Source organism: Cibotium barometz, chromosome 14, assembly GCF_041138505.1.
Source record: "Cibotium barometz isolate CiBa-2024 chromosome 14, ASM4113850v1, whole genome shotgun sequence".
In the NCBI taxonomy this organism is placed as follows: Eukaryota; Viridiplantae; Streptophyta; class Polypodiopsida; order Cyatheales; family Cibotiaceae; genus Cibotium; species Cibotium barometz.
Window position 1 is genome coordinate 47,159,112 of NC_141059.1, and position 20,307 is coordinate 47,179,418.

The 20,307-nt window shown below is 42.4% G+C and overlaps 1 protein-coding gene across 11 annotated transcripts in view; it reads right to left on the reverse strand.

Annotated features, from left to right (window-relative positions):
• Positions 1-3,785: 3,785 nt before the first annotated feature.
• LOC147632108 (protein TIC 22, chloroplastic-like) overlaps positions 3,786-20,307 on the reverse strand; it is a 141,612-nt gene continuing 125,090 nt past the window's right edge. For 3 of the 11 annotated variants that reach the window (XM_086808702.1, XM_086808699.1, XM_086808700.1), the window contains 5 exons: positions 5,790-5,846; positions 5,057-5,116; positions 4,775-4,858; positions 4,422-4,461; positions 3,786-4,311 (listed from right to left, as the gene is read on the reverse strand). In XM_086808702.1, the coding sequence (XP_086664828.1) occupies positions 4,073-4,311; positions 4,422-4,461; positions 4,775-4,858; positions 5,057-5,116; positions 5,790-5,846 (480 nt within the window). In that variant the 3' untranslated portion in view covers positions 3,786-4,072. Of the gene's footprint in view, positions 4,330-4,421; positions 4,462-4,774; positions 4,859-5,056; positions 5,117-5,789; positions 5,847-20,307 lie in introns of all 11 variants that reach the window. The other 8 variants (XM_086808705.1, XM_086808701.1, XM_086808706.1 and 5 more) reach the window with 7 other exon arrangements.

Here is a 20,307-nt window from a genome sequence, read left to right on the forward strand (position 1 = left end):
ATCCCGGAGATTTAGGTGCGAGAGGTGAGGGAGCAAACTGAGACAAGAGGGTATTCTGCCTCCAAATCCGTTCCCACCAAGGTCGAGATATTGGAGAGCTGTTAAGTTGCAGAGCTCCCAAGGAATCGGAGCCGCAGCTGCTGCAAATTGAACACCACCTACAAATCGGAGTTTGGAGAGGGACTGGGAAAGAAGGCCGATCTCTGGCGGCAGAGCGCTGGAAAAATTGATGGTATCAACGACGGCGACGAGAGTAAGCTGCAGACGGAGCTTGTAACAAATATATAATTAATAATGAGGATTAGCTTGATCGAGTAGTAAGTACCTTAAGAGAGCGGAGTTTGGCTAGCGGTACAGGCCATGGCACTCCACCTCGTGATCCGGCCCCGCCCGACGACTCGTACAGGACCATCTCCAGCGACACAACAAGGCCGTCCTTGGCGCGCGTAACGCCTCGCCACTCGCAGCAGTCCGACGTGCCGTTGATGTCGAACCGCGTCCAGCCCAGGGCGTCATGATTAAAGCCGTCGTTATAAAACTCGAGCAGGGCGGCCCTTTGCGTTTCCTTGCAACGCTGGAGCGGCGCCTGTGCTGCGCCGGGCCACGGCTGATCCTTCAGTAACAAAGCTGCGGCCAACATAAGCAAACATACCTTCCATCTTCCCCAGCGGCCATCCATCCCGACACACAAACGCCACCCAAAAAAACGCCACCAAATTTTGGAGAAGACGTATAAATACTAGAGAAAGAGAGAGACTCATCACGCCCACAGCATTTAACTAAGCGTTTTCACAAAGGAAAAGGAAAAGATGAACGTGAGATGGGACTGAAAATCCTAGTGCCTCTAATTCTATTTTAAAAGAAAAAAATCACCTTTTATTTGGTTGGCTTAGGAGGCTTTAAAGGAGTCATGATTTGAATGGGCGTCCCTGATACATAACTGAGGGGTGGACATTTTAGGTTTAAGGTTCTATCCTCTATACAGGGATGGATCATTACCCCTTGAAACCAATCAAAATAGAACGACCATGGCCCGTTTTTTTCCTTCATCAATGTACACATCAATGGTAAAGTTTTCAAAGTCCTCACTAAAGTTTTAGAAGTCCTTTCAAAGTACACATCAATGGTAAAGTTTTCAAAGTCCTCACTAAAGTTTTCAAAGTCCTTTCAAAGTACACATCAATGGTAAAGTTTTCAAAGTCTTGGTCTCTATTTCCAAGGCAAGCTATAATTTCAATCCTTTTTTCCCCAATTATTTGAGCCTTGAAAAAACACACTAAAGCACAATTTTCACCTACACCATATGTGGAGTCTCACACATTCAAGACCTCCCGATGTGCTATAGTGGCCCACAAGTTAAAATTTGTTATTTAACATGAATCACAAATTGTGTTGTATTCGTTATACTTTGTTATTAGTAAATGGGAATAAGGTTGATTCATCATTAAGTCTAACAACATTAATAAGATGTACTATCAAGTGATGAACAAAAAAAGAAGATAGCATACAGCTACAAGTCATGTACCTTCTCATTTGCATTCAAGAATGTCTCGTGTATGAGTTTGGGATGACAATTAACTTAAGTAAGATGCACATACGGTAGCCTCTATCATATTTTCAACCTTCCATTGAGATATGAATTGCTTGGCATCACGTACTTGGATTAGCTAGGGAAATTTATTTATACTTTCCACCTTGTGGGAGTGAAGCAACATTTAGCACATGTTCTTGTGAGCATATGCAAGAAACTCATGAACAACAACACATCTCAACTCTAATTGGCATGCAAGGTCATGATGGTTAACCAAGTTTGATGAATTACATTAGCTCTTGTTGGTCCCCTCCTTTTAGAAGGGTATTCCCACTTCATCTCCAACAGAAGTCTCTATGGAAGAAATGCTACCTATACTCATATGCATATGCGACAAGCTCCTCTAGCATCTAGCAAAATGGAGTCCACCTTACCATAAAATGCTATCACCTTACCTCTCCATCATGGGTCATAGACCCAACAATCCATAAGAAAGCCCACTTAGTATTAAAATCTTATTTTTTTAAATTACATTTAAATTCTTTTCACCAAAATTAAAGAAAATTGTACTTTTGAACAAGCACATTTTAATATAATTACAACTATATCTTAAGAGAAAGTCTTCCTTCTCCCGCTGATTTGAGAATGATTTTTTGAAGATTAAATTAAATTTCAAGCTAAACTCAACCTAACTAACCTAAGCATTGCCACAGCATTTAACTAAGCGTTGATTCAAGGTTTTCACAAAGGAAATTAGTGCCTCTAATTTTATTCTAAAAGAAAAAACAAACTTTTATTTGGTTGGTGCAAGTGTTAGTGGGCTTAGTGGGCTTTAAAGAGGTCATGATTTGAACAGGCGTCCCAAGATTGGGCATCATGGTACGAAACGGAGGGGTGCACATTTTAGGTCTAAGGTTTCATCCTTTATAGGGATGGATCATTTCTCCCTGAAACCAATCAAAATAGAATGATCTTGGCCTGTTTTTTCTTCATCAATGTACACATCAATGGTAAAATTTTCAAAGTCCTCACTAAAGTTTTCAAAGTCCTTTCTAAAATTTTCCAAAGTCTTGGTCTCTATTTCCAAGGCAAGCTATAATTTCAATCTTTTTTTCCCCAATTTGAGTCTTGAAAAAACACACTAAAGGACAATTTTCACCTACACCACATGTGGACTCACACAATCAAGACCTCCTGATACGCTGTAGCGGCCTACAAGTTCAAATTTGTTACATAAATCACAAATTGTGTTCTATTGGTTATACTTTGTTATTAGTAAATGGGAATAAGGTTGATTTATCATTAAGTCTAACAACATTAACAAGATGTACTATCTATCAAGTGATGAACAAAAAAAGAAAAAGAAAATAGTATGCAACTACAAGTCATGTACCTTCTCATTTGCATTCAAGAATGTCCCGTGTATGAGTTTGTGATGACAATTAAATTAAGTAAGATGCACATGCAGTTGCCTCTAGCATATTTTCAACCCCCATTGTGAGAGATTGTTAGGCGTCACGTACTTGATTAGCTGGGGAAATTTATTTACACTTTCCAGCATGTGGGAGGGAAGCAACATTTAGGACATGTCCTTGTGAGCATATGCAAGAAACTCATGAGCATGAACACATCTAGACTCTAATTGGCATGCAAGGTCATGATGGTTAACCAAGTTTGATGAATTACATTAGCTCTTGTTGGTCCCCTCCTTTTAGAAGGGGGTTCCCACTTGATCTCCACAAGAAGTCTCTATGGAAGAAATGCTACCGATACTCGTATGCACATGCGACAAGCTCCTCTAGCATCTAAGACCACCTTACCTTAAAATGCTATCACCTTACCTCTCCATCGTGGGTCATAGACCCAACAATCCGTAAGAAAGACCACTTCGTATTAAAATCTTTTTTTTAAATTGAAAATTACATTTAAATACTTTTCACCAAAATTAATAGGAAATTGTACTTTTGAACAAGCACATTTTTATATAATTATAACTATATCTTAGGAGGAAGTCTTCCTTCTCCCACAGATTTGAGAATGATTTTTTGAAGATTAAATTAAATTTCAGGCTAAACTTAACCTATCGTTTCCCAAACCGTACAAGTTTGTAAGCTCACTGTCTGGGGACACCAACTCAAAGAAAGAAGACTTTATCTTTTACGTTACACTGAAATTCGTAAACTTATTTAAAAAATTACGGAGATGCCAAATTTCACGAATGAAAACAAACAAGTTGGAACAAAAGACACTTAAATGTGAAGCTTCAGTAACTTCAATTTGAAGCTTCAGTAATATAATTCATTATTTGTAAATTATGGCCCTTTCACAAGAAAATGCTTGAAGGAAAAACGACATGTGCAAACCGTTTAGTATCCTATCCAAGTTCCTAATATGCATGACATGCAATCTTAGCTCATTTTGCCATAATGCCTATTGGAGTGGTAATCCTTTCTGCAGAGTAGAGCTGATGATTTCCACTTCACTCTTCAGCAAACTACATCAAAAATGCTGAACCAAACCATGCACACAGATTTCAAAATTTTAGCTTTTCCAAAACATATTCTTGCTGTCTGTCTTCAATTGTCTCTGCCCGAGAGAGAGAGAGAGAGAGAGAGAGAGAGAGAGAGAGAGAGAGAGAATCTGGTATGTCATCACTTCCACCATCAAACTTTGACACATGCAAGGACTGGCATGGCTCAACCAACGGTGGTCTTGTTCAAGTTCTCCAATTGGCCAAAAGCTGTCATGCCGGGGGGAATGAAAACCACGTCTCCCCATCCCTGTTCATCAACAAGACCCTGTTCACATGAATGTTACATACAAACTTCTTCCACTACTACGGTTAACTATTTTCCAACAAAATAGCAAGTGAAAAACCAAAATTTCATACCTCCATTCGTTTCAATACATACATGTTCAAAGCTGCCAACCTACATTTTATTTTATTTTTTAAACGTAAGCCTCAGGTGCATATAAGAAAACAAAGAGAGAGAGAGAGAGAGAGAGAGAGAGAGAGAGAGAGAGTATTTTAACAGCATATCCAATCGTATTATCTATATGACGGCACGGAAGTGCAGGGAACACACACACTGAGGGTGGGCTTTGATCCATATGACGGCATGGAAGTGCAGGGAGTGGGACTTGAACTAAGGGGGGACTTCACGTTACTGTTCGATGTTAGGAAACTTAAAATATCCTACAAATCACTTTTTTAAGTTAACGTGTAATTACACAAGCCACTACCTGTATGTCAGTGTTCACTTGAAGTGACAGATGGACCTTTTGCTGCACTTTTGATGCTCTTTGAAGTGCTTGGTCTAAATCTTCCTGCAAATAACCAGTCATAGAATGAACGTTTTCTTATTGCCAAGGTAATAAATGAACCCCTGGATAGCTACCATTGAAGAAACTGTAACCCCTGGATAGCTACTGAGTATAGTTTGGCTCCATTGAAGTTTCAGAAAATTTTGTTTGATTCAAGCAATCTTGGTTTGCTAGATGAAAGTAGAAGAGACTATACCACACCTTGCAAAAGAAGATCGGACAAAATCGTGTGTCATTGCTTCTCACGATCAAGTTATTGGACTGCCATTACACAATTCAAATCAGCATGATCTCTTGGACAACTTATTCCAAAAAGTTTGCAACGTAAATCCAACTTAATGTCGAGTTATTGGACTGCCATTACGATTCAAATAAGCATGATATCTTATTGGACTGCCATTACCATTCAAATCAGCAAATAAGCATGATGCCTGGGCACAATTTATCCACTTTTTCCATTGGACTAGCTCTGAATGTCGATATTTAGGTTGATTAGAGCCACAAAACTTCCTTACATGTTCTGACATTAGACAAGCCGCAAAGCCACTATCTTCCTAGCAACCCCCGAGACTAGACAACCCCAGGGGCTTATCAATCAGCAAAGCCTTTGCCAGGTTTAGTATTGGGTCTTAGGCATAGTTAAAAAAGCAACTTCTTTTTCAGGAAGTAACTACTAACTTAAGAAAGATTTGGTTACTTTAAGAAGAACACTTGCTAATGTTGGGTGAATAATTCTCATATAGCTCTTTCTTCTGTTCTCCTATCTTCTTGATATGTGATTCTTCTTAAGCATTGCAACTGTACAAGACTTGAACAAGAAATTTCAATCCTTTTTGTAGCCTAAAATCTCCCCACAATTCATTTAACAAAATATCAATGGAACAAAATTACAGCAAAAAGAAAATTCATAATCAAAAAATAAGGTTGACAGTACTTGGAAGACCGGCACTCCATCAAACGATGTGCCTTTTTCTTCAATGTGCCCACTTACCTGTAGAGTGTTCCACCACAAGAATGTAGATTGTCATAAGATTTGCCACACCCCACCCCCCCCCTCCCCCCAAATTTATTTCATTAAAAAAAAAAAACTTGAAAGGCCATTAGATGACAACAAAGTTAAATCCCACTAGTGCTTAATGGTATCCTCATGCAACTACACCATAGAGACGAAGATGGTGTCGGACTCACACACTCACACACATTAACCTGCACATTAGGGTTAGGTGCAGGAAGAAGAAGCTCACATAGAAATGAGAGAGAGAGAGCCAAAAGTGTGGTGGCCACAAAATGCAAGTCAACCCTTGCATGTGTGTCACATCCATATAATATAGAAGTACAAAATGTAGAGTGTCCTTTCACACTTGATATCCAAGGGGAAAAAACCACATGGGAAAAAGTGCCCTTGGTTAAGCCTTGTTCACACATAGCACTACCATAAGTGAGCATATGCCTACAAATCCCCCCTGTACTGAAAGTGTGAACTTGTACAAGGTAGTAGATCACTCTTTGTATGAGAGTAAGCCCAAAGCTTTGCAGAAAGCTTCAAACTTTTCTCGAGGTAAAGCCTTTGTGAATGGATCTGCAACATTATCCTGTGTAGGGCCTGCATATAACCTCTCTCTGACATAGTAATAATGAATCTCAATGTGCTTGGTACGTGCATGAAATACGGGATTTCGTGCCACGGCCATAGCACTCTGGCTATCAGTGAGAATGGTGGTGGGTGTCTGCTGACACTCACGAAGATCAGCCAATAATCTCTTCAACCATACACAATCTACTATAGCTGTGTGAAGACTGCCCTGTACTCAGCCTCACAAGTAGATGTGGCAATAGTGGGTTGCTTTTTGCTCAACCAAGATATGCATGAACTGCCAAGAAAAAAACGATTCCCACTAGTGGATTGCCTGGTATCATAATCACCAACCCAATCTGAATCACTGTATGCATAAAGCTGCAAGCTGCCCCCCTTGGGATAGAACAAACCAAGATCCAAGGTACCCTGAAGATAACGAAAAATACGTTTGATTGCTTGCCAATGCTTTGTGCTTGGGCTGTGCATGGATTTGCCCAACAAAGACACCCCAAAAGATATGTCTGGCCTAGTGTTACACAAGTAAATGAGGCATCCCACTGCTTGGCTGTAAATGCTGGCCTCAAAAGGCGCTCCAATATCATGCATAGTAAGCCGTATACTTGGTTCTACTCGAGTAGAAATGGGCTTACATTCATCCATGTGAAACCGTTTTAGCAAACTTTTTATGTACTTAGTTTGTTGCATAACAATGTCATTATCTATATGCATAAATTGTATAGTGTAAAGGACCCAAATCTGACATATCAAATTCAGCTTTCAAATCAGCTTTGAAATCTGAAATTTGTGCTTTGCTAGTACCTGTAATGAGCATGTCATCTACATACAAGATGACTAAGAGAATATCGGCACCGATTTTCTTCACATACAATGTGCTTTCAATTGGACTATTCACATAACCTTGGCTGGTTAGATGAGCATGTATTTTATCATACCAAGCTCTTGGAGCTTGCTTTAATCCATACAATGTTTTGTATAACCTGCATACTTTATGTTCCTCACTAGGACCAATGGGCTGATTTACATATACTTCCTCCTGTAAATCCCCATTTAAGAAGGCAGTTTTGATGTCCAATTGATGCACTTTCCATCCTTTATGTGCAGCCAATGCAATCACTGATCTTATTGTAGTCATTCTCGAAGTAGGAGCAAAAGCCTCCTCATAATCTATTCCCTTTTTCTGGGAGTAGCCTTTAGCCACAAGTCTTGCTTTGTACCTGTCAATAGTACCATCAGACTTCCTTTTGACTTTGTACACCCACTTTGTTCCAATGACATGCTTGCCTTTCGGCAATTCCACAAGATCCCAAGTATTGTTCTTCATGATAGAAGAGATTTCATCTTGCATAGCTTGCACCCAATGCTCATTCTCATGTGTTTCTTCATAAGAAGAAGGCTCTTCTGAATCAAAGAGACCACCAATGGCTAATGCACACTACTCATGATGCATATTCAATGCATGGCTGGAACTAGCCCTTGTTCTACCTGTGAGTGGAGCTGCAAGTTTGCTTTCTTACAAAGTTTTCAGCAGCCATCTTGGCACCGACTTGGCTGTGTCTATGGTTGTTTGCTCTTCCCTGACAAGATCTTCCACTTCTTCCATAGAAGGGGGCTGAATGGCTGGCTGTTCCACATGTTCTACATGAGGATTTTCTTGTGTAGAGGCTGGCTGATCTGAGTCCCCCCTAATTGCAATGGGTAATAGCCCATCAAACATGTCATGTATGCCTGTATCATTACTTTTATACAAGCTGTACATGGGTTGTACTGAATTTTCAGCAAATACCATATCTCTACTGACGAAAATCATGCGTGTTGTTGGATTATAAACACGGTATCCTTTGCTCTCATTGTTGTAGCCCACAAAAATGCATTTCATTGCTTTATCATCTAGCTTTGTTCGGAGTTGTTCTGGAAAATGTGCATATGCCAAACATCCAAAAGTACGCATATAAACCACTGTTGGCTTTTTCGGCTATACTAAGCCTCAAATGGTGTTATGGTTTTCAAAGATTTTGTTGGACACCTATTCAACACATGAGTTGCACACATTATAGCTTCCATCCAAAAATTGTGAGGCAACTTTTGTGCTTTCACCATGCATCTTGCCATCTCCATGAGAGATCTATTTTCCTCTCAGCTACACCATTCTGCTGTGGTGTATAAGGCACAATACATTGGTGTTTGATGCCCTTTTGAAGCATATAATCCATGCATTTGACATGTAATCTCCACCTCTATCTGACAGAGTGTTTGGACTTTACATCCACACATATTTTCAGCCATTGCTACAGAGTGTCGAAAGCATGTAAACACCTTTGCTTTCGCTTTCAAGGGGTAAACCCAAGCAAACCTGGAGTAGTCATCAATGAATGTGACGAAGTAAAGATGCCCCCCTATGGATGGTGTCCGCATTGGACCACATACATCACTATGTATGAGCTGTAATTTACTTTCAACTCTAACAGCTCCATCTTTGGGGAATGGTTTACGTTGCATCTTTCCCAAAATACACCCCTCACATACATGTCTTGTTGGAGACTCAAGAGGCGGCATATTATCAACCATATGATGCTTCTACAAAAGCATCAAACTCCGAAAATTTACATACCCAAAACGAGCATGCCATAGCTCTGCATCATGCATAGCAAGAGTGTGGGCAGCCACTGTATTTGCATCATAAGTACGCTTGTCATAGCTGTCCAGCTTATACAAGTCTTTGTATCGAGTTCTAGAAGTGACTATTTCATAACCCTTTGATGGGTCTTTTACCAAACACTTCCCATCTTCAAATTCAACCTTTAAACCTTGGTCGTTTATGGCTGAGATGGAGAGCAGATTTTTCTTTATCCCTGGAACATACAACACATTTTTCATACATATATTGGCACCATTGGCTGCAATAAGTATGACATTACCGATTCCCTTTACTGGATATGTGGTATGATCTGCACATGATACAGTGCGGTCATTTGAAGCATAAACCAAGTGCTGAAATACATCTTTGCATGAAGTGATGTAGCTCAAAGCACCACTATCAAAATACCATGATACATCCTGTCTGCCAGATGCAATGCAAGACATCATTGTCTGAAGCACTTGGTGTCACTAGTGCATGTGACAAAAAAAGTGTACTCTTCCTAAATTACATTAGCTGATTGCTGTGCTTTGTCATCAGAAGAGTCTGCTACTGCATTGCCTGCTTCTTTCCTTTTCTCTTTTGCAATCCGCTTTCTACATTCACTGATGTAGTGTCCAGGCTTAATGGCAGTAGTGACATTTGCCCTTCTTTTTGGGCTTGTTTGCATCCCCTTTGTCAGACTTTTCACCACCAGAAGAGAGCTGTCCATGACCAGCCTTGCAAGACTGTTGTCCCCCATGCCTAAAGCTCTTTGCTTTACCCTTATCCTTGGCTGTAAACGCCTTGTCTCCACCATGGTTTCTCGATAAGTTTGCTCTTGTTTGCTCTTCCTGCAAGAGTAAACCCACCAGCTCTTCAAAAGTGACAAGATCACCACCTCCTCTCATAGAGAGGTTGAGAGAGGTATGAAAGCCCAAGTAGGAAGGTGGTAAAGAATGAAGAGTGTTGGTGACCAGCTGTCTGTTTGGGATAGCCTCATCAATGTTGAGCAATTGTTCCTACAAATCTTTCACTTTGGTGAGATAATCTGCCATGGAGTCACCCTCCTCCATAGAAAGAAGATCCAATTGCCTCTTCAAGTAGGCAACTCTTGCCTCGTTGCATATCTGATACATTGCTTCCAATGTGTCCCATGCAAGCTTCGATGTCCTGCAAGAACGAATGTGCAGAATAATAGTCACTGAAAGGGCTATCAATGACATGGATTGAGCATCCCTAGAGTCCCATCTCTTCTGCTCTTGTGTGGGAGCAAGTTCTACCTCAGGAGCTCTTTGAGTACCTCCCCTTTGAGGCATTGCTGGCTGTATGGTAAGTGGGCGTGTGTCATCACCACACACGATCTCCTAAAGCCCTTTGGCTACCACCAAATTACGGATCATGAAACTTGAGAGGGAGTAGTTAGATCCATCCAGCTTGTCCTCCTGGGTGAGCACACCAAATACATCTGTAACATTTTGAGCCATGTAAACAAATTATACCTGCAAGCAAACCAAGCACCAATGTGCACTGCCAAGCAACCAAAAATCCTGTGCAAATTTTTGCCTGCAAATTGAAGCAAGTGTAAACCTGCACCAAATTGTCCAATTACACACAATGTGTATACATATGCGACAAATCACAGCTGTAATGCCCAATTACATGCTCCAATCTGAAAAGCCCCAATTTTTATGCACTCCAATTGCTTCAATGTGCAGTTAATTGGCCAATTTTTCACAGAAGTCCCAAATTTCTACAACTGAAAGAGGCTCAATTTACTGATTTTGACCTCAATTTGAAAAACCCCCAAATTCCAACCCAAATAGCACCCACCTGCAATTTTCTAGCAAAGGGGAATTTTGGCAAACTCCTAAAAATTGCTGAACCTGCCTTGCCCTCAAATGGCTGTAAATTTTTTTTAAAATTTACGGGTTCAACACAAAAATAATAAAAATCTGAAGCAAACCTGCCGACAAGGGAAGCACGCATGGCATAGGTGCCACTCGGGCAGTACACGAAGGCTGGCCAACGCAGGTAGCAAGTATAGGCGTGCAGCAGGCGGTGTCAGGCTGCACGTACGCGCGCCAGAATGGAGTGACGCGCAGGATTGGAGCGGAGCTGGCAGGCATGCGCGTCCGGGTCTGCAGGTGCCGCCGGAACAGTGCGGAAGGAGTAGGGCGTGATGGACGGCGGGCGAGGAGGAGGAGGTCGCCACAGTAGCTCAACCGCGGGCAGGAGGCGGAAAGCGGCGGTTCGCTTGGGCAGTAGCGCGGCCGGCTAAGACGGCAGGGCTGGGAGGCGCCACCTGTGAGCTGAGCGGTGGTGGTCCTCTCCACACTACCAACGAAAGCTGAGCCCGGCAGAGCAAGGGACGGAACAGGTCAACGGACGGAATTCCGCAGCTGACGGACGGACTGCTGGCTATCGACGGAAATTCACAGTGTGCTGCAGATTTCATGGACAGAACTCCATAGGCAGCCCACAGCTCTGATACCAATTGTTGGTGTCGGACTCACACACTCACACACACAAAAACCTCCACATTAGGATTAGGTGCAGGAAGAAGAAGCTCACACAAAAATGAGAGAGAGAGAGAGAGAGAGAGAGAGAGAGAGAGAGAGAGCCAAAAATGTGGTGGCCACAAAATGCAAGTCAACCCTTGCATGTGTGTCACATCCATATAATATAGAAGTACAAAATATTATATGTAGAGTGTCGTGTCACACTTGATATCCAAGGGGAAAAACCACATGGGAAAAAGTGCCCTTGGTTAAGCCCTGTTCACACATAGCACTACCATAAGTGAGCATATGCCTACAGAAGAATTCTCCCTCTCTATTTCTACCAATAAAGCTCAACATGTAAAATGTATGTTGAGTTTACAAGTGTAACACGCTACCTAGATATCCCAATGATGTACTCTATTGACACCATTTTTTTCCCCGGGAAAGAGATCCTTCTATTAGTTAAAAATCAGCAGTCTCGAGGCTAAATGTACATGCTCATAACCCTCATAAGAGGAAAAAACAAATTGGGGAGGGGTGGTTTCCCTCCATGGTTGGCTGCTCTCGAAGGGAAACTACCTTCGGGGGGTGGGTGTGTGTGTGTGTGGGGGGGGGGGGGGGGGTGGGGTGCACACCAACGGCCTGTAATGCCAAGTAATCTATATCAATCCTAATCATTGAGAAAGGGACCCATGTGCCATGTGCGCAAGATGACCTCTCGTCGTCTGCACGTGCTACGATTCGACCCGCCTTGAAGCTTCCCCCACTCATTGTAGAGGGTATGAATGATGTGAGTCAAAATGGAGCGGATGGACTCCTGTTGGAGGGGTGAGAGTACCCTCGATGGCCACGCTGCAATGGACCTGCTATATGTGCAATGTAGCTATGCTACTGATGATCTCCCAACTCGGACTGGTGCCCGGAGACCAAGTCTTTGCCAACCTATCGAGAGTGGGAGCTGTATCTGTCACCATTTGGTCCCTTCACTAGTCTACGGGGATTTTCCACAGAAGTAAGTTGGAGCATTTACTGGCAAAGTTTGGCCTGAAAGATGGCTATAGAGCATGAGAAGCATGGGATTTTATTTATCGAAGTGACTTATAATGCTTATAAGTCAATGTGTTCATACATTATTAATGAAGGGCTAGATATATTTATTATTTGGGGCATGGAAGGGTGGACAAAAGGAGGCGCCTACATGAAACTTAAGCCACAAGCTTGGGAAAAGCATAAATTGGATATTTTGGGCCAGCCCAGCTATTTTTGGCAAAAAGGCAAAAGCACTTCAAATATAGGGCTGGTCCACTCTATTAAAAAGCAGGGAGGGGTTTTCTTTTTTAGATCATGCGATTGCAGCTTTTGGCCAACTGCAGCCTATCCTTCTCTTCTCCTGCGCTGGCCGCACAGTTGACTGCAGGTGCTTTCATTTAGCTGGTTGTACAGAACAGCTGTACAGCACGTGTGCTTGGTAGTCTCCAAGCGCTGGCATGTAAATCATGCTCTTATGCAGTCCAATGCAATGGCTTATACAGCTGCAGACAACTGCTTTATAAGACAGAGGGGATGTCACCATTTGGTCCCTTCACTAGTCTTGTGACTAGTGCGGTGCATTTGAGGAAAAACTCGGCACATGGCCTTACAGCAGTGCGCAAGCCCATCCATCCCTAACATTCAAGCGTAGCAAAGCGTAGCGAGTGCAGTAGCAAGAAAACTTCCGTCCCCAAAGGCAGGCTACCTCCTTTAGGTTCCACGACGCCTTGAGAAGCGTTACGCGCCGAGGGATCCACAGATTTGGCCTAAAAAGAGACAATTCCGTTTTCTTTACATCTATAAACGAAAATTCATTCCATTCATAAAATGTTGCGAAGGTTGCGAAAGCGCATAGCGCTTTCGTAAGATTTCAGCATTTTTGGAAAATCTTTCGGGTTCAACCTGAACAAAGAGAAGGGAAGAAGGGGGCATTGGAAGAGGTCCCACCCGCTCCGCGTCGTTCTCCGCTTGTGAAAAAGAAGCATTGGTATATCAATCATTACATGACCTTGATCGCTACGCTTGATTAGATACATATTTTCTGAGATAGATGCTAGGATAAAGCGCAAAGCTCTTTCTCAGCTTCCGCTCCTACTCGTGCTGGGAAAGTGCCATGTTATTTGGTTGGTGAAAGGTGCCAGCTACAGACATAAAGATTTCGGTACCGGCCCCCCTATAGTATAGCCTGGTAAGAAAATTGCCGTATATAGATGCGCCATTCGTTTAGCCACCTTCTAGTCTCTATTCACTTTGAGCCCTTCACAACCCCATCACCCCCATCACCCCCTCTGCTTAGTGTTTCACACACTAAGCAGAGCCAAGGTGTGAAGGGGGATTTTCCACAGAACCTCAAGCACAAAGAAACGTGAGAGTGCTGGAAAAGATGTACTCAATAATGATATGAAAATGAAAGTACAAGTGAGTACTAAAAGGTCAAGTGCCCAACACACATGTGTGTTCACACGGGGGGAAAACCTGTGTCTAGTCACAGGGAAAAAGTACCCGTGAGTAAGCTGGGCTCACACCTGAACTAGCCGGGAGTGGACATGACCAACAAACCCCCCTCAAGTGAATGGTGTCAGCGGGTAGTAGCAGGGTGATAAAGCTGTGAATGCTGCCCTGCACTATGCTCTACAGTAAGAGTGAACTGTAGTGCCAATGGAAAAAGCAAGCACTATATGACGGGGAAAAGGAGAATCCCCAATGTCATAGTGCTAATGCTAAAGCACAGTAGTACATAAATGCATCACCTGAAATGCATGGCAAAGATCATGTGGACATCAACTACATCAAATCAAGAGGCATCGCATAATACCCCCCTAAAGGCAAGTACCAAATGCCAAGCTGAACTACATGTAATCCACATCAATGCTCTGTAACTGCACCAGTGATAAGCACAAGAAGAGGTAGCAGATATACGCATGTGTAAAGGCAACAGTATCCAGAAGTCATGCCTGTGAGACATGCAATGTAAGCTGCAAAAGTGAAACTCATCAATGGAGGATCCGATGAGGAAAAATCAGCAATGGTAGGGCTGATAAAAGAAAAAATTCAGCAATGGGAAAAGGTGTGAAGGGGGATTTTCCACAGAACCTCAAGCACAAAGAAACGTGAGAGTGCTGGAAAAGATGTACTCAATAATGATATGAAAATGAAAGTACAAGTGAGTACTAAAAGGTCTAGGGCAAAGTGCCCAACACACATGTGTGTTCACACGGGGGGAAAACCTGTGTCTAGTCACAGGGAAAAAGTACCCGTGAGTAAGCTGGGCTCACACCTGAACTAGCCGGGAGTGGACATGACCAACAAACCCCCCTCAAGTGAATGGTGTCAGCGGGTAGTAGCAAGGTGATAAAGCTGTGCGCTACCCTGCACTATGCTCTACAGTAAGAGTGACCTGTAGTGCCAATGGAAAAAGCAAGCACTATATGACGGGGAAAAGGAGAATCCCCAATGTCATAGTGCTAATGCTAAAGCATAGTAGTACATAAATGCATCACCAAAAATGCATGGCAAAGATCATGTGGACATCAACTACATCAAATCAAGAGGCATCGCATAATACCCCCCTAAAGGCAAGTACCAAATGCCAAGCTGAACTACATGTAATCCACATCAATGCTCTGTAACTGCACCAGTGATAAGAACAAGAAGAGGTAGCAGATATATGCATGTGTAAAGGCAACAGTATCCAGAAGTCATGCCTGTGAGACATGCAATGTAAGTTGCAAAAGTGAAACTCATCAATGGAGGATCCGATGAGGAAAAATCAGCAATGATAGGGCTGATAAAAGTAAAAATTCAGCAATGGGAAAAGCTGAAAATGGGGAGAAAAAGTGGGGGCTCAAGGCGGGCATCAACCAATGCTATGAGAGGATAGGTAAACTCTCAGCGATGCGATGATTAGTGGCATGTATGGCAAGTGTAAAGATGCATAATCCCACAATGAATAATATACATGTGACATGTCAAAACCATGAGAGCAAGCCAACATTGGCCAAGTGTGTAAAAGGCACTCCTAGTAAACATCACATGTGAGAAAGTGACAATGTCAACACTGTAGAAACAATCCCACTGCAAGGGAAAACAGCATAAAAGGCATCTCCAGTAGACATCACATGAGAGAAAGCGTCTAGCATGGACTAGCATAAGGGTCAACAAGCATAAGTGACCATGAGGCATCACCAACTCCATGTGGGCAAGTAAAATCCCCCCCCTGAAATGCATCTGCTAGACAATGCATACCATGGAGTATAGACTATAGAGCATAGTCATCAAAAGCAACAGCAGCAGAAGACATCTCTGCAGGCGATGAAGAAGTAAGGGTCAAGGCTGACACGTGTAGCCAATTGGCTTGGATCTGCACCTGTAGAAGAAGATGCTAGCTTCTTCTTTTTTCACTCTCAATACGCTTCATGCATTCCTCTATGGTGTGCCCTGTTTTCCTGCAATAGCTACAGCGCTTTTTTCTTTTCAGGCTTGTCCTCTGTCTTGGGAGGATCCGATGGGCTAGGTTTAGGCCCAGGTCTATTCCCACGAAAGGGAGCAACCATTGCTAACTCAGCAGACATCATGTTGTTCCTGTTGGAACAAGATTGCTCTTCACTGAGCAAGAGAGTCACAAGGTTGTCAAAAGTGACCACATTAGGTGCATTGCCAACCAACAACCACAAAGTGGTACCAAATGTCTGCTGATAAGAGTCAGGCAAGTTACGCAAAACCGTCTGAACAAGATAGCTATCTATCAAGACCTCATCAATGTTAATGAGCTGCTCTCATAGGTCTTTCACATGCGTAAGGTACTGATCGATAGTCACCTTCAAGCATGCCGTCAATCTCAAGCTTGCCCCGCAGGTAAGCTGAGGAAAAAAGTGTTGATCTCTATGATCTAAGTGAAGTCTCTTCCTTGATCTGACCATGTGACTTATGGGCTTGGTCGGATCAGTTTGGTTAGTTAAGGCTCTTGACTACGCTAGAATAAAAATATCCTGGAGGAATTGCCTATGTTTGCTGGGCGAGGGAAGTTTTTCCAGGTTTGGTGTTGGAAGAACCGAGGGATGCCTATGTTCACATTCCAAAGAAGTAGAGGAGGAAGCTTGACTCGGAGTCCCAGAAGCTTATCTTTGTGAGATATAACTCTCTTTCCAAAGGATCCAGGTTGTATGACGCGGAGCGGAACGAGGTTGTAGTCAACAGAGATGTTGTCTTTGATGAGCATGTTCCAGCTTCCAATATTGATGAGCCGCCACTTGCTGGTGACCCAGATGGGTCTGATGATGATTCCCAGTCTATTGTTCCAACATATTGTTCTAGAGCAGAACAACCTCAATCATTTGTAGAGGTTAGGGTTATGGTTCTAGGCCAGATGATCCTTGGGCTTGGTCTATGAAGATCTTGCACCACACCCCCCCCGCTTTCTCCTCTACTTTTGGAAGTGGCTTTACCGGGATAATTTTTGGCTTAGGAAGGTCACTCTTTTCTTTTGGTAGCTTGCTCACAGGGGGGCTTACGATCAACACTTAGCTACGCAATTGATCAACCTCTGACTCCAAATGCGAATTTCACCAAGTGTCTTAGTGCCACTACCTTTGGGATTGCCTAAAGGTAGAGTAGGTTTGGTATCAGATCATTCAACTCTCTATAGGAGATCCGAGCTTGGGTAGTCACTTAGGGGGGGGGCATGGGATACGATGGTGGAGTCATGCCCAACACTAGTTACACTTAAGTAAACACGGTGATAACAAGATTGAGTAGCTGTTTTATGATGCAACACATGATCAATTCCATGATAGGAGATATGTCAAGATTGAGAAATATGTACTATGTGGATTCTTGCACCTCTAACCACATGATAAGTCATGGAGAGAAGTGGTTTAGAGATATGTAGAAAATGAAAAAGCTAGGATATGTAAAAATAGGTGATGATACTGTGCACCCATTGTGTATGTTGTTTAAGTGCCACTATCTATTAAAGGATGAAAAAATGAAGTAGGTAGAAGATGTACTTCATATTCTAAATATTACAAAAAAACTTGGTTTATGTTGGAAAGATGGCTTGATTAGGGTTTGTAAGTGAGGCTTAATCCTAAAGGGTGCTTTGTGAAAGTATGCTATGAAAAGTGAAAATTTACACTTAAGTAAATAGGTTGATAACAAGAGTGAGTAGCTGTTTATGATACAACACATGATCAATTCCATGATAGGAGATATGTTAGGATCAAGAAATATGTACTATGTGGATTCTTGCACCTCTAACCACATGATGAGTCATGGAGATAAGTGGTTTAGAGATATGTAGAAAATGAAAAAACTAGGATATGTAAAAATAGGTGAGGATATTGTGCACCCATTGTGTATGTTGGTTAAGTGCCACTATCTATTGGAGGATGAAAAAATGAAGTACCTAGAAGATGTACTTCATATTCTAAAGATTACAAAAAACTTGGTTTATGCTGGAAAGATGGTTTGAGTAGGGTTTGTAAGTGAGGCTTAATCCTCAAGGAGGGTGCTTTGTGGAAGACTTCAAAAATCAATACCTCTTGGTTACAAAGGGTAACAAAATGCCAGAATGTTTACTTTGGATGTTAAAATGCATGAGGTGAAGGCAACCATGTTTTTTCATAGGATAGGTGTCATCATAGATATTGACATATGGCACAAGTGCATTGGTCATGTGAATATACAATGGTGACGGTTGAGGTCTATGTACGCTAAAAACATTGTTGCAAGTTTACCAAAGTTTTAAGATTGATGGTATGCACAAAATATGTGAAACATGTCATCTTGGTAAGTAGGCCAAACATGATATCCTACATGAAAAGCATGTTAGTGCAAGGCCATTGTATGTTATACGTTCTAATGTATGGGGATTGATCAAGACTAATAGTTACAAGTACTATGTTACATTTGTTGATGATCACATTGTGAAAGTTTGGGTTCTTTTTATAAAGGAGAAAAGTTAGGTGTTTACTCACTTTTAGATTTAAAGCCTTGGTTAAGAAGAAAAAGGGTAATTAAATTAAATACCTAAGGCTGGATGGTGGGAGATAATATTTCTCCAATGAGTTCAGTCATGTCTTGAGAAATCAGGGAATTAAGAGGAAATTCACATGTAGGTACACTCTGCAAATAAAATGGTACTGAAGAAATGAAAAACAATCATATTGTAGAAGTTTCTTGTACCTTGAATAAGTAAAATTATTTTTGGGTTGAAGTAGTAGCAGACTATTCTTTACATTATGAACAGGACCCCCACACTAAAGATTTTCATGGCATGACACGTGAACAAAAGTTTATAGACCTAAACTGAGATGTGTCTCACTTGTTGAGCTCGCAGCTGGAGATAAGCCCCCGGAGCAAGAGCAGGCTCCGCGTTCTATTCGAGTATCCAGGTGGTTGTAAGACACCCTTCGAGAGTCACGTGTTACAGAGCTTCCCTATGAGTGGACCATAGAGGAGAGACCTCGAAGATCGCATAGAGTTCCTGGCAAAAGTCATTCAATGAAGCTCTTACAGATAAACTATGCTTTGATGTCTTGTATCATGCGGGACAAAGAGCCCACTTCCGTCAAGAAAGCGCTTTCTCAAGATACTTGGAGGAAAGCCATGCAAGTGGAACTGGATGCCATAGAGAAGAATAAATCTTGGGAGTTGATTCCAAGGCCATCAAAACGGTCAGTCATGGGTGTCAAGTGGGTCTTTAAGACCAAGTATACGTCAGATGGGTCAGTGGACAAACACAAAGCCAGACTTGTGGCTAAGCATTATGCCCAACGGCCTGGCATCGACTATGAGGATACCTTTGCACCGACAGCGAGGATGGCCCCGATTTGGACCGTTCTTGCCCTTGCCTCTTCTCAACGGTGGCCCGTATATCAGATGGATGTCAAATCCGCGTTCCTTAATGGTGACTTGCAAGAGAAGGTGTACATTGAGTAGCCTCCAAGCGTTGAGGTTCCACGATCAGAGGGGATGGTTTACAGGTTGCGCAAGGCCTTGTGTGGTTTTAAGCAAGCTCCCAAGGATTGAAATCAGAAGATTGATTCCCTCTTTCTACAAACAGGATTTCAGAGATTAGTTGCAACTTGCAGATCCTAACTTGTATCTCTTTCGGGAACGCGGATTGGTCACGTTGATCATCCTTTATGTGGATGACCTCATTCTCACTGACGGTCATGTGGAGCACATTGCAATGACGAAGGTTGCCTTGTCAAAGGAGTTTGAGATAACCGACTTAGGCTTACTCCACTTCTTGGGATTGGAGATCTAGTAGACCCAGAGGGGCTTCTTTGTCTCTCAGCAGCGGTATGGTCATGAGTTGCTTGAGGCCTTTGGGATGGAGAACTGCAAGCCTATCACATCACCGATGGACCCGAACACAAAGCTTACAGTGAATGATCCTTGTGAGAAGGTTGATGCCTCTCTGTATCGGAAGTTGGTTGGTTCATTGATCTGGTTGCTAAACACCAGATTGGACTTGATCTTTCCTATGGGGCTGTTGAGCTCATTCATGCAAACGCCTTTGAAGTCTCATTGGGACGCAGGATTGCAAATCTTGCGGTATCTGTAGGGTATGAAGGATCTTGGACTCTTCTACGACACTAGAGGGAAAACGAAGGACCGAGTCCGACTCCAAGGCTAGAGTGACTCGGATCGGGGAGGAGATCGAGACACGAGGAGGTCTACATCAAGCTACGGATTTACACTC